The sequence below is a fragment of the Parambassis ranga genome, chromosome 15, assembly GCF_900634625.1.
Source record: "Parambassis ranga chromosome 15, fParRan2.1, whole genome shotgun sequence".
NCBI classification, from domain to species: domain Eukaryota; kingdom Metazoa; phylum Chordata; class Actinopteri; family Ambassidae; genus Parambassis; species Parambassis ranga.
Genome location: NC_041035.1, coordinates 2412236 through 2424551, shown reverse-complemented (window position 1 = coordinate 2424551; position 12316 = coordinate 2412236). Strand labels below are relative to the sequence as shown.

At 42.9% G+C, this 12316-nt stretch overlaps 1 protein-coding gene across 1 annotated transcript in view; it reads left to right on the top strand.

The window, feature by feature from the left end:
• Positions 1-12316, top strand: part of rin2a (Ras and Rab interactor 2a) — a 34768-nt gene extending 22452 nt beyond the window's left edge. Inside the window, exons 8-12 of the mRNA XM_028422766.1 lie at positions 3435-5042; positions 9334-9642; positions 9723-9854; positions 9943-10106; positions 10195-12316. Coding sequence (XP_028278567.1) covers positions 3435-5042; positions 9334-9642; positions 9723-9854; positions 9943-10106; positions 10195-10653 — 2672 coding nt within the window. The 3' untranslated portion in view covers positions 10654-12316. The remainder of the gene's footprint in view (positions 1-3434; positions 5043-9333; positions 9643-9722; positions 9855-9942; positions 10107-10194) is intronic.

The window sequence follows — 12316 nt, the reverse complement described above, 5'->3', positions numbered from 1 at the left end:
TTACTTTACTACTTGAACAATACTTTGCTACATATCCACCTCTAGATAACATAACTTATGCCAGCTAAAATGTTCAAATATCATTTCCATTCAGTATGCTTGAAAATAATCTGTAATCTCCTCCCTCATCCTCCTCCATCCGATGCTGGTTATGGGATGGATAAACTCGTGTGCAATTGGTCTGTGCGTTTCCTTGTGCGCTAAGCCACTACCGTAAAGTCAATAAAAGCTGCGGCAGTTAAAATAGAAGCGCCCCATCAGGTTTTAAAGAATAACCTGCTGTTTGGACTATAAGTTCGGGTCCGTATGGGACGGCTTCTGGGTCCGGACCCGGGCCGCGGTCCACCAGTTGGTGACCCCTGATCTAGGAGCTCTCACAGACTGAGAAATCTCTGCCATGTATGAACGTCTGCATAAAGGACCTATAGTAGGTCATGTATGCAGTGGAGTACTACTGAGCTGTGTTTTGAGTTAGAAATCTTCCCCTTTGCATTAACTCTACTGTCAGACCGAAGCAATTATTGTAAATATTGCATCAGTTCTTTGTAGCCAGATAGATAAGCATTCCCCCACCAGCCTCTTTAAGACACCGAAAGTCTTTTTCTTCATTCCACATCTGTTGTGTGTAAAAAATTACGTTTTTTTTCTTTCCTAAGGCATGACACTTGTAAAGTCCATCCAAACTGCACTGCCCACTTCTTAAAGGGTTAACTGGCATGCCAGTACTTAATGACTCATCCCTGGGGGACAAAAGCCTCTTGCAGGCCCACATCAGTGCTGCTCAGCTGGGCATGGATTCAGGGTAGAGCTGGGCCCCTCTGGAGCAAATTCATAAAGTATCATTTATATTGACTTATGTCTATCTAATACCACCATTTTAAGTTTGTTTCTTAATTTAGCTCAGAGAAATAGTGATTAAAAGTGCGTAGGTGTTGTTGGATTTAACTTCCACTAAACTTCCCTTTTCATAACCCACTCAGTGACCTTTCTGTCCATTCAGGCTCTGCTGCTGTGAATCAGATCTTAGCTATCACGTGTAGTCCGGGCTGACTCTATCAGGCCTCCAGTGTCCATCAGTCTGACAGCTTCTTTAAGACTCTGTTGCGATAACACACAATGATTCCATGGTACACTCTCTTTAATGTGGTAGGGATTTTTTTTTTCCAAACACAGACGTTTCCTCCACAATTTCCCCCACATTAGTTTCTCCTTATTGTCTCCCTTTTTCATTCATTCATCAAAGACCTCCTGTTTAGTGAGGTGAGACAATGGTGTGTTTTGTGTCTATGAAGGTAATGGAGTGGCTTTGAAGTTAAACCAGAAGACAGTCCTGACGCACATTCAAACAATACTGTGTGTGTGCATTGCTTTCACATGTGACAGCAGAGATTAGAGGACTGTTGACTTATTGAAGTATTATTCAAATTGTTTCATCAGTGTTTGCCTCTGCGTCAAGCAGAATTTGACTTAAAAGCTCTAGACAAAGCTAGAAAGTGGACTTTAAGTTTGTCTTCTTTCCAACTTCAGTCATTCAGTTTTACATTACTTCAAGAAAAACAGATACATAAATTACAACAGACTTCCAACACGTTGTTGACAGAGTAAAAGCTCAGTTAGCATATTTATGGGACCGTTTCTGTGTAATTTGTATTACTCACTGTATTATTACTCACTAAAAGCTGCGTGCAGGCCACTTTTAGCAACTGGTCAGCGTTTTTCAGTTGAACGTTTAATAAAGAGGGTTAAAAGTGGCTTTAATCTCTGGCTAAAAGTTACAGTCAAATCTCTGTTTTCCTCTGCAGCTGCAGTACAAGCAATTTAGCAATAAGATTTATTTTAGTTTGCTCTGCTGCAGGTTTGCCTTAGCTAAGATAAACCATACATGCAAACATATAGTCTATTGTTTGTATAGTTTACTAATCTGACACACAAGGCAAATTGTGCCACTTATCTTGACATAACTACTGTGGTGCTACTGCTAACCCTATTTTTGGCAACAGTTCAGCTGTCAAATCTGTCTTTGTGATGCCCTTGACTTTCCTGGTTCTTACATCCACAACGCTAAACCACATTCCTGTCTCTGTACAGTAAGTGTGAGTCAAAAATGTCTTACCTAGACCTATAATTCACTCAGAGAAACTGAAAAATATGTGTACACATGAGTAGAAGGGAAAAAGGAAAACTTGCCTCAGTGTGAAAACAGAGACCACGCAACTTCAGTGGAAAGGGAGGGAGGGAGGTGGGAGCAGTGTGCTAACAGCCCGCCCACACAATCATTAGCGCAAGTGACTCACAACACTGACTGTGAGCACGGCAGAGAAACCAAAGGAGTTTCAGCTCGTGGAGGCAGTGCATTTTACTGCACCATAGAAAAGGAGACTTACAGATCAACAGCTCATTTGTGTCATTCAGCTTTGGGACCACAGTGAGTATTGTTGCCCTCTTTTCTGTTGGGTGCTTGTGTGAAGGAGCTGCACTGTGTCTGGCACTAGTATTCCTCATGCGGCATTGTTTACACTGCTGGGTGTCTGTCTTGGTTTGTTCTGTGTGGTATGGGTCTAAAGGCTAAACATGGTTGTGTCCAATAAAGTGATGTTTCTGTGTATGATAAAAGCAGTAATTCTGGCAGGACTCATGGATGTAAACACATTTAGGCATTTTGCCGTTTTCACAGCCGCTTTACTGTACGGCTGAGTTGGAAGGCAAGTAATGCAGTTTCGCAAAAACGGGGAAAACAAGACAAGACAGGGCAGCTTCCAGTAATTGGCATAGCTTGGTGATCAGCAAATCAGCATACTTAGTGGGTGTAATTTTGGTGCAGTGACACCATCTCTCACTTTACTTCCCCTTTTTGATTTACTACTTAATGGAAATAGGGGGTTTTCCTGTTAGCTGGCCAGTACCATCACCATAGATTTACTACTGTAGCAGTCCATAACTCATACTTAATATATATAAATATAAATATAATATAAACTGGACTCGTTTATATTCCTCATGTTGCATATACTATAATTAGACTGTATTTGACTACTGAAAGTTGTAATTTTTTGGCTCATGGGGCTTAACTGTTAGAGCCAGTAGTTTTGTCCTCATAGATTCTTTTTTTGTGTGAAAGGGAAGAAGTTTCTTGAGATCAAACATTTAAACAAACTCAACTGGCCAGCCGTGTGGTCGCTGTGAATCAACCTGGCAATTATGTATGTGCTTTAGGTGTGATGATATCCTAGATGCCTAGTTTGATCTTTATGTGCATATTTGCCTTACAAAAATAACAGGAGTCACTTACTAAGATGCTGAGTTGTAAGCTTCATTAGTTGATATGAAGTTGGTCTTGTTACAGATAGTGACTGAGAGATGTATCAAATACAAATTGTATCAAATGACACCCACTTAATATTTATGAAGTATTTTCCTCTCACTGTCTCACACAGACTTCTGGGATGCTCAGCTGTGTCGCAGAAGGAAGAGCTCAGTGTCATCATCAGGGGCAGTAGCTCCAGACAGACCACCCCCACCTGCTCTGAGACCAGTGTCCCTGACACCTGCTTCAGGCCGCCCTCAACTTCGAACTCGCACCCCATCTGAGCTCGAGTGTTGCCAGTCCAATGGAGCACTGTGTTTCATCAATCCTCTATTTATAAAGATTCACCAGCCAGATGGTGCTGAACAGACCCCAACTCCCAACACCCCTGACTCAGCAAAGCAGGCCCTGAGTGGGAAATCAGACAAAACCAACAACAAGGAAGCTCAGCACTCCTGTAGAGACACTCCTCAAGTCTGTGACCAGGCAAATCAAAAACACCTGCAGGTCCTTGGCAGCAGCACTCAGCTACAAGACAGTAACAATCAAACCAGCAGCAATCAGAAGCTCAGTGGTGCAGAAGGTGATTCTCAGTGCCCACCTCCCCGTCCACCTCCACCTCGCTTTACGCCTCAACGCTCAGCCCCTCCTATCCGACAGCGCAGCATGCCCGAAAAGATATCCTGGATCAATGAGCCCAAGGAGAAGGTGGAGGAAAAAGAGAGGGGCAGCAGCCTTCTTTCTCGCCTTGGCTCCTCACTAAGCATCAGCCCCTCATCCTCCCCTCCCAAGAAACTCAGCATCAGCTCCCCTATATCCATCCCCCGTCGACCACTGCCCCTCTCTCTGTCATCTCTATCCCCTTCACCACGTCGGGCCAAAGCCTCGCCATCCAGCCAAGAGGATGCCCAGTGTCATCTGGCGCTAGAGGACCAGACCATTGAAAAGGCTCTCAGTAGGGCTAAACAGTCCCAGCAAAGTGCTGCCAGAAACACCAGCCAGGATTTTTGCAGTCCTCCTGACCCTTCCCTAAGGACAACAAACAAGCATGCCAAAGTGGAAGGTGAAGAAGAAGCAGGGGAGGAATGCAGTGGGGGTGGCCAACGCCTCAGTGATATGAGCCTTTCCACAGATTCCTCAGACTCACTGGATTTCTCCCAGTCTTCAGCCTTCTTTCTTCCCCCTCTGCATGACCCCAGCCCACCCACTGTGGCTGATTTTAACACCCACCTTCCCCTCTCCCTCCCACCATCCCACCTGCCTTACTGCAGCATGGAGGAAGATGATGATGATGACGAGGATGAGGATGAAGAGGAGCCAGACTATGGTGTCAGCCTCGAGAGCGATCAGGACCAAGACCAAGACCTAACGATGGTGCCACCTGGGCACCGCACAAAACGGCGAACCAGCGCCAGTGCATTGGTTCTCCAGAAGGCCCTGAAAGGACACCTGCGCAAGATGAGTGGTGTTTTCAACTCACTGCTGACGCCTGAGAAGAGGGCAATCCGCAAGGTGGTAGAGTTGTCGAGGGACAAGGGGTCGTACTTTGGCTCACTGGTACAGGACTATCTGAGTTACATGAGCGAGGGTGCTGGCACCCAGGCTTGGCAGAGCTATGCCTCAGGACTAGAGCTACTGCAGACGCTCCGGCAGTTCATCACTCAGATGAAGAGCTACCTGCAACAAAGCTCTGAGATGGAGCCGCCAATCGAGAGTCTCATCCCTGAAGACCAAATAGGTGAGTTTGAAATGAAATATTTTCCTATTTAATTGTGTTTTCCTGTGCACTGAAAATGTAGCTGTTAGCTGCCCCTGGAAAACAATGCCAGCTAAATGCTTTAATTACAGTAATTGTACCCAAAAAGTTTCCTCAACCCCTCTTAAATTGCTGCTGCTCTTTTGGCACATTTTTACCTTCTAAGCATTATGACCTCATCCTCAGCTCAGCCAGGAGTGCTTTGGGAGTAATTTCTGTGAGTGTGTGATTTCGGGAAGTGTGAAACAGTTATGTATGTATTTATGGAGAAGCCTTAAATGTTGTGGAAAGACTATGTTGGAGGATATTCTGTTGCAGCAGTTTCACTTCACTACTTTAGCTGTGAAGACACTGGAAAACTTGCTCTCACGTGTCAGTAGACAGATGTACGTTATGTGTGTTTGTGTATATACTCCTGGTGAAGCCATGTATACACAGCAAGTTGTCATGTATGTGGGTAGTCTGAATAATAAAGCAGGGGCAAGTGATAACGCAGTAAAAATCTGAGAGAAAGCCAAAAAAGATTTTTGCATTCCTTTCTTATTCCCCTTCATTATACCAATGCCATCTAAATACCATTTAAAAAGAGGATCAGACAGTGATACACAACATCACACACACACAACACCTGCCGGAAGAACGCTCTGAATCCTTTATCCAAGATTCAGTGGCTGCATTAGACCTTGGACAGAGTAACATGTAAACAGAGAGCACAAAGAGAGTTTTATCTCAAGAGGAAGGAGGCCACTCCATCAACCTGTTTCTACTGGCCTGGTTCAGATAGTTCAGCAAGGGGTGTAATTATGAAGTCATGAAATGGGCGTAAACACCGTGCTGGAGTGCTAACATTTTACATTTTGTATTTTTCCTAAACAGTTTTTTTAAAGGGGCGCTCTATTTTTTGCATTAAGTTATATTTACTCTAGTACTAGTTTGGAACTTTGGAAAACAGTTTTTCCAGTGCCTAAAAACTGTAGTCAAAGCTTCGGATGCTTTGCTGGAAATACTGCTTCATATAAATTGAGCTTGGCCCATACTATAACTAAAATGATATTATATCATGAACACTAACTTCATGAAACTACAGAAAACAGAAATACTGTTTTGGCAACCCAGTTTTAGTCTGTCAACAACTACCAGTTCAGGCTAAAGGCTAAACTAAGCTAATCTATGGTTGAAAATGCTGTCCTGTTCCCTGTTAGTGTGCGGCCCCCTCTTGTGCCTATTCTCTGAATATCCTGTTTTTCACAGGGATGCTACACTGGGAACTGCTGTGGTTTATACTTCTTGGAATAGTTGCACAATATTTTGTTGTGGTGGTTTCAGACAGTGTTTTCTACTCAGCTCAGAGGCCGGCAAGCTCAAATGCATCTGGGTGGCTGTCTGCCAAGTCGTGCGATCTCTGTCTTACTCCAGCTCCAGTTCTTTTATACCAGCTCTCCAATCACAGTGAGAGGATTAGAGGCAAGCCCCCAACACACTGTCTCACTGTGACACACTTTGCATTCATTCCCTGCTTGTGTTTTTTCCCCCTCTATCTCTCTGCTACTTTAAAGTGCCTGTATTCTGGGTTTAATGCAGTGTTAATATAAACAACACAAGTTCAACAAATATTGAGTACTATCTTCAAAAGAAGTAACACAACCTTTGTTAAATGTATTAGGTCTAGATATAAACATGCAGCATCAAGGAAAACAGTTAAAGGCATCAAACAGTATGGATATGGAAGATGATGTTGTTCTGTCTAGTGCTCACACCCCAGCCATATTTGGTAAAGGGTGTCTAGGCGGGGTGAAGAGACTGGAAGTAGGCACAGTGGAGTTTGTCGTTTTCCATTTATCTGCCAGCCAGAGCCAGCTCCGCACCATGAAGCTGTTTCACAAAATGTTATAACCTCAGCAGGGTTTTCCCCGATGTTTATGTTAACAGGCTGCTGACTTCTTGTACACAGATGTTCCATGTTTCCCTCAAGTCTTGATAGGAAAACAGTATACAGAACTGAACATTCACTACAACATTTTATATCAATAATAACATAAGATAATCCTTTATTAGTCACCACAGGAGATTCACATTAGGATACAACTCAGTGGTTAAATGATCAAGTCATTTGTTCAAGCACAGGCACAAAGACTATTTTAATGGTGTGCGTCATTTAGCAGGAAGTTGTAGCAGACTATCAATACTTAGAAGAGACACAGTCCCATTGTCTGTGTGTGTTTTTGAGTGTAGTTAGGGACTTGGTCACAGTTAACTGTCGATACAACTATATATTTTATGACAGATCATCCAGCATCCCTTCAGTATTTGCCTTCACCATTGTCCAGGACGAGATAATCAGAGATTACTTAGAGGCTTCAAGAGGACAGACAGGATGTTTGGTGACAGGATGTTTGTATCAGGTGGGTTCCACCAGAGTGTCTGATAGCCTGTTTTAGCTGTCCTTGACTGATATACTGACTCCACTCTGTCTGTCACAGTGTGACTACTGGAATCAGTTACATGTCAGGATACATTGAATATAGAATAAAAAAAACAGGTAATTAGAGAGGTCAACAGATGGCTGTGCCTCTTCATATTAGGCACTTAAATATTCAAATTACTCCCCCCCCCCCATTCTACAAGCAACGCAACTATTCATTTTATTCCAAACAATCTTCATCCTTTTATCTACAAAATACCACAAAACACTGTCGTCAGAGTGATTAAAAGAACATCTGCATACTAGCTACTTAGTCTAACTGAAAAAGGAGAAGAAGCTGCTACAGATCAGTATTGTTATTGTATCAAAGGAAGCTAAAGAAAATGATACTTGTGTTTAATAAGGAATGCCAGTTTATAACGTGGAGATTTAAAACTAAAGAATCACACCCTCGATTGTTAATAGCTGTCAAACTGATTCAACACTCTTCAGTACTAATCTGTGCCAAAGAAAAACAGCATGTTCTCTGTGCTTCTTATTGCCACTGTGTAGTGTTGTGAGGAAATGAGGAAACGAGAATGAGTGCTGTTGTTAAGAGGCTGGCACAGATTCTCTGATCACCTCACCCTCAGCTGTCTGAATTCACCCCAGTAGAAATATGTCAGGAGGTGTGGAGTATGTTTCCACTGTGGACTCACACTTCAGAGCAAACAGGCTGACAAAGACTGATTTATGTGGATGGCAAGTCGAAACGGTGCATCTGCAGATGTGCTTATCCAGAAAACAAACTGCTGACTTCACCGTATTTCAAGGAAAAGTCAGCAACACACACAGAATTCTTATTTAGCAGTGCTGTGGCTAGCTCTGTCTGCATCCATCCTGTCTGTATTATGATATCATGGTGTGTGTGTGTGTGTGTTGTTAGTCAGACTGCATGAGCTGAGTCGGTAAAAGCTTGTGATGAACCAGTCTCCATGGCAGCTTGTTGGTATTAAATATTTCTGCTTGTGTAACAAAATTATAGGCAACACATTGTTCACATGCAGCTGATGAATCCACTACTACTAACCATGTAAACAGCATACAGCATGTTGAGAGCACATTCAGAATGTGCACCTCATTTGGGGTATTTACTGCAGTTTACAACACATTGCCTCTTGCCTATTTACAGTCAACTTGTGTTATAAACAAACCAGCTCTGCAACAGTTTGCAAGGGTACCTGCTAATCTAGGGTCTATAAGTATGAACAACACTGGCCTTTACAGAAGGGTTCCAGCTGCAAGTAAACAGTAATATTGGCCTTGTAAACAGCTTTGTGTATTTTTAAATAACAAAAAAAACACATTTTGTTTTTTATTTTGAGTACGTTAGAAAAAAAGATACTATATAAATGTTGTATTAATCCTCAGTCCTTTTTAATTTATTAATTGAATGATTTGTAATATCAGAAAATGTTTCACAAAATTCACAACTTTAATCTTAAGTTATATTTTATAGCATAATAAATGGCTGTACTGGTGAGAATGGCAGCATGTTCCTAAATGTGTTAAGTTTCAATTAGCTTTAGTTGAGGTTCTTCTGAAGAAACGTCCTGGGAAACAGGAACATTTAGTGGATCTCAGTTCCTTTACCTGTGACACTACCAGAGGAACCAGGGTCTAAATCAAATTCAAGGGAGTTTTACATGCAGAAAGTCCCTGGGTGGTAGTGGCTGTTTGGTACAGGGAGATATTGGGATTCTGCAGCATTGTTATACACACTGCATGTTTTATCAGGTTGTCTTTGGGCTGCTGGGAGTGTTACAGTTACAGATGTGTTTGTAATGCTTAGCTGTTCCCCTCTTTTTTTAGGCCAAGTCCTAGAGAAGGCTATGCACAAGTGCGTTCTGAAACCCCTCAAACCTGTGGTGACTGCAGCCCTGCAGGAATTTCAGGTGCGCAGTGGGGCTTGGCAGGAGCTTAAGGAGAACCTGTCATTGGCAAAGGCCCGGCAGCCGCAGGAAATGGGTGTGGCCGACACTCTTCCTCCAGACCCTGTGGCCATCGAGAAGATCAAACACAAGTTCCACACCATGTGTAAACTGTACTCTCCAGAGAAGAAGGTTACCATGCTGCTAAGAGTGTGCAAGCTCATCTACACTATCATGGAGGACAATTCAGGTAGACATCACTCACACCCATCACACGATGGGCTGGTACAAACCGCTGGATCTCACCACCTAACGGTGTCTTTGTCTCAGGTCGTCTGTATGGTGCTGATGACTTCCTGCCCATGCTGACCTATGTGCTGGCCCAGTGTGACATGCCTCATCTGGACAATGAGATACTTTACATGATGGAGCTGCTGGACCCCTCACTGCTGCACGGAGAAGGTGCCTAATTAACCTTAGACTAAAACACACAATTCTTTTAGAAATCCCCATATGTTTATAACATTCCACCTGTGTGTGTCACATGTAGGTGGTTACTACCTGACCAGCGCATATGGAGCCATGTCCCTGATTAGAAACTTCCAGGAGGAGCAGGCAGCCAGAGTGTTGAGCTCTGAGACCAGAGATACACTCCACCAGTGGCACCGCCGGCGTACAACCCAGCGATCTGCGCCATCTATTGATGACTTCCAGGTAAGCACACACAAACACTATTCTGTATTACCGTTATTTTTAGGTGCCAGTCAGTGACAGAACTCATTTCCTTTTCTACTCTCCTCAGAACTACCTGCGGGTGGCGTTGCAGGAGCTGGACACTGGCTGTACAGCAAAGACCTTGCAGGTGCGACCTTATGCCACAGTGGAGGAGGTGTGTCAGCTGTGTGCCCACAAGTTCAAAGTGCTAGACCCTAAGAACTATGGCCTGTTCCTGGTGATGGAGGGCAGCAGCCAGCAGCTGGCTCTAGACACACACCCTCAGAAGATAAAGGCGGAACTTCACAGCCGTCCACAGGCCCCTCCTTTCCACTTTGTCTTCCGCCGTGTGGCCCCCAGCTTTTCCCCAGCTGACCTTGATACTACACCCAACAACTTCAACCTCACTGTAACCTCTGAACCCCACAACCTGAATGACCTCAGTATGGACCTCTTAGCCCCCACCCAACCCAGTGTCAGGCCGGGTCTCAGTCCATCTCTGGGCCTCAGTCTGCCACCCAGCCTCCAGAGCTCCATCTCTATATGAATAAAAGAACTCTTTTTCTTCCGATGGCTGATGGCTCTTTTTCTTTGAAAAACACGGCTCTGTGAGCCAGAGATGGTTGAACTGGGCAAAAGGCTGTGCCGTGCCAGTCTTTACAAAGCCTGACTTCTCCTTTTGGATGACACATCTGTCTCAGTCAACATCCCTACTCTGGAAAGTTCTGTCTGACAGACACGGCTGAAAGAGGAAAAGAAGAAAGGAGGGAAGGAAGTGCAGTTATTTTTACTTCCTGGGCTTTGGATCAGAGCAACACATCAATCAACATGACTCTGTGAGTGTAAACACAGAGGTACAAATGAAAAGTGTGTATAAGCTGGAGCTCCAGGGTCAGCTGTTGTTGCAACTACACTCCGATCTCACACATACGAGACTCATTTGTGAACTTTTTAAGTATGCAAACATTTGTGGACATGTGTGTTAAGAATTTATGTCTTACAGTTGCTGGTTAACTGTAACTGTCTTTCAGATTTTACGACACCTAGTGGTGAGTGACACACATAGCAGTGTCATATTTTACCAAGGTTTTGGAGAATGTTTATAGTCTGCCGCTTTGTGACAACATAACCAGAAGCTACAACTTTCTCTGTTGACCCACATTAAACATATTTCAGTAAAAATCAGTGGCTACATTGGCAAGCAGTCATTCCTCTTCTCCTATGTAGCTTTACCTGTACAGAGTGGAATTACAGCTGGGGAAAATTTTGGTTTAGACTTGTCCTGCTAGCAGATAACACATCCTTAAAAGAAATCTATTAATTCACCATAAAATTGGGAAAATAGGTGGAATTTAATTTCAGGCTTTTGACAGAAGCAAAAGACCCTAATGTCAATATATGAGGCTGTTTATTATTAAATTAAAGCATCCCGTTCTATTACAGATTTGCCTGTCTCAATAAAAAACAAAGTGCCCTCAGCCTTAAATACATAAAAATGCCATTATTACAAAGTGAAAGTAAATCATATCTACAATAATGTTAGGGTTTAACAGTATAGTTGTAGTAAAATATTGCATGTTTATAGTGTATTTTTAGAAACAGGCAGGACTGCCAGTGTTGGTATTTACTGATTATCCTGGTGATATGAATGAGACTGTATCCTTTTAGATATAGCTTGTTAGCTTCTCTGTTCAGATTAACAGAGGATGTGACAGAGAAACTGTGTCTCTGTACTACTGACAGCATTCTTTTCTTTTTTAATCTGGTGACAAAAAGGTGGTGTGGGCCTGTAAGCTGGTCTCAGGTCACAGAGACAGACATGCTGTATGAAAAGTAAATGTATGTGAGAACAGTTTGGTGGTGTTGTTGTGAAATACTAGAAAGAAAGAAATGAAAAATGAGTTTGGTGAATCACTATATGGTGAGCTCAGCAGAGAGGGAACTGAAAGTGATGTGGCTTAAGGAAATGGTTGTTTAGCATTAATGTCACCTACAGTCTGTATATAACCTTAGCATGTATATCTATGTGGGTAAATCCACATGTACTGCCATGTTATTGTAATCTAACCTTTTTCCACTGAGTATTTATGTCTGTGCGGGGATTTTTCACAGATTTCATGTCTACAATATTTTTCTCGTGTTTCACCTGTCATTGAATGATATCTGAAATATTCTTTTGCACTTAATAAATGTTGGAATTGAAATTGTTA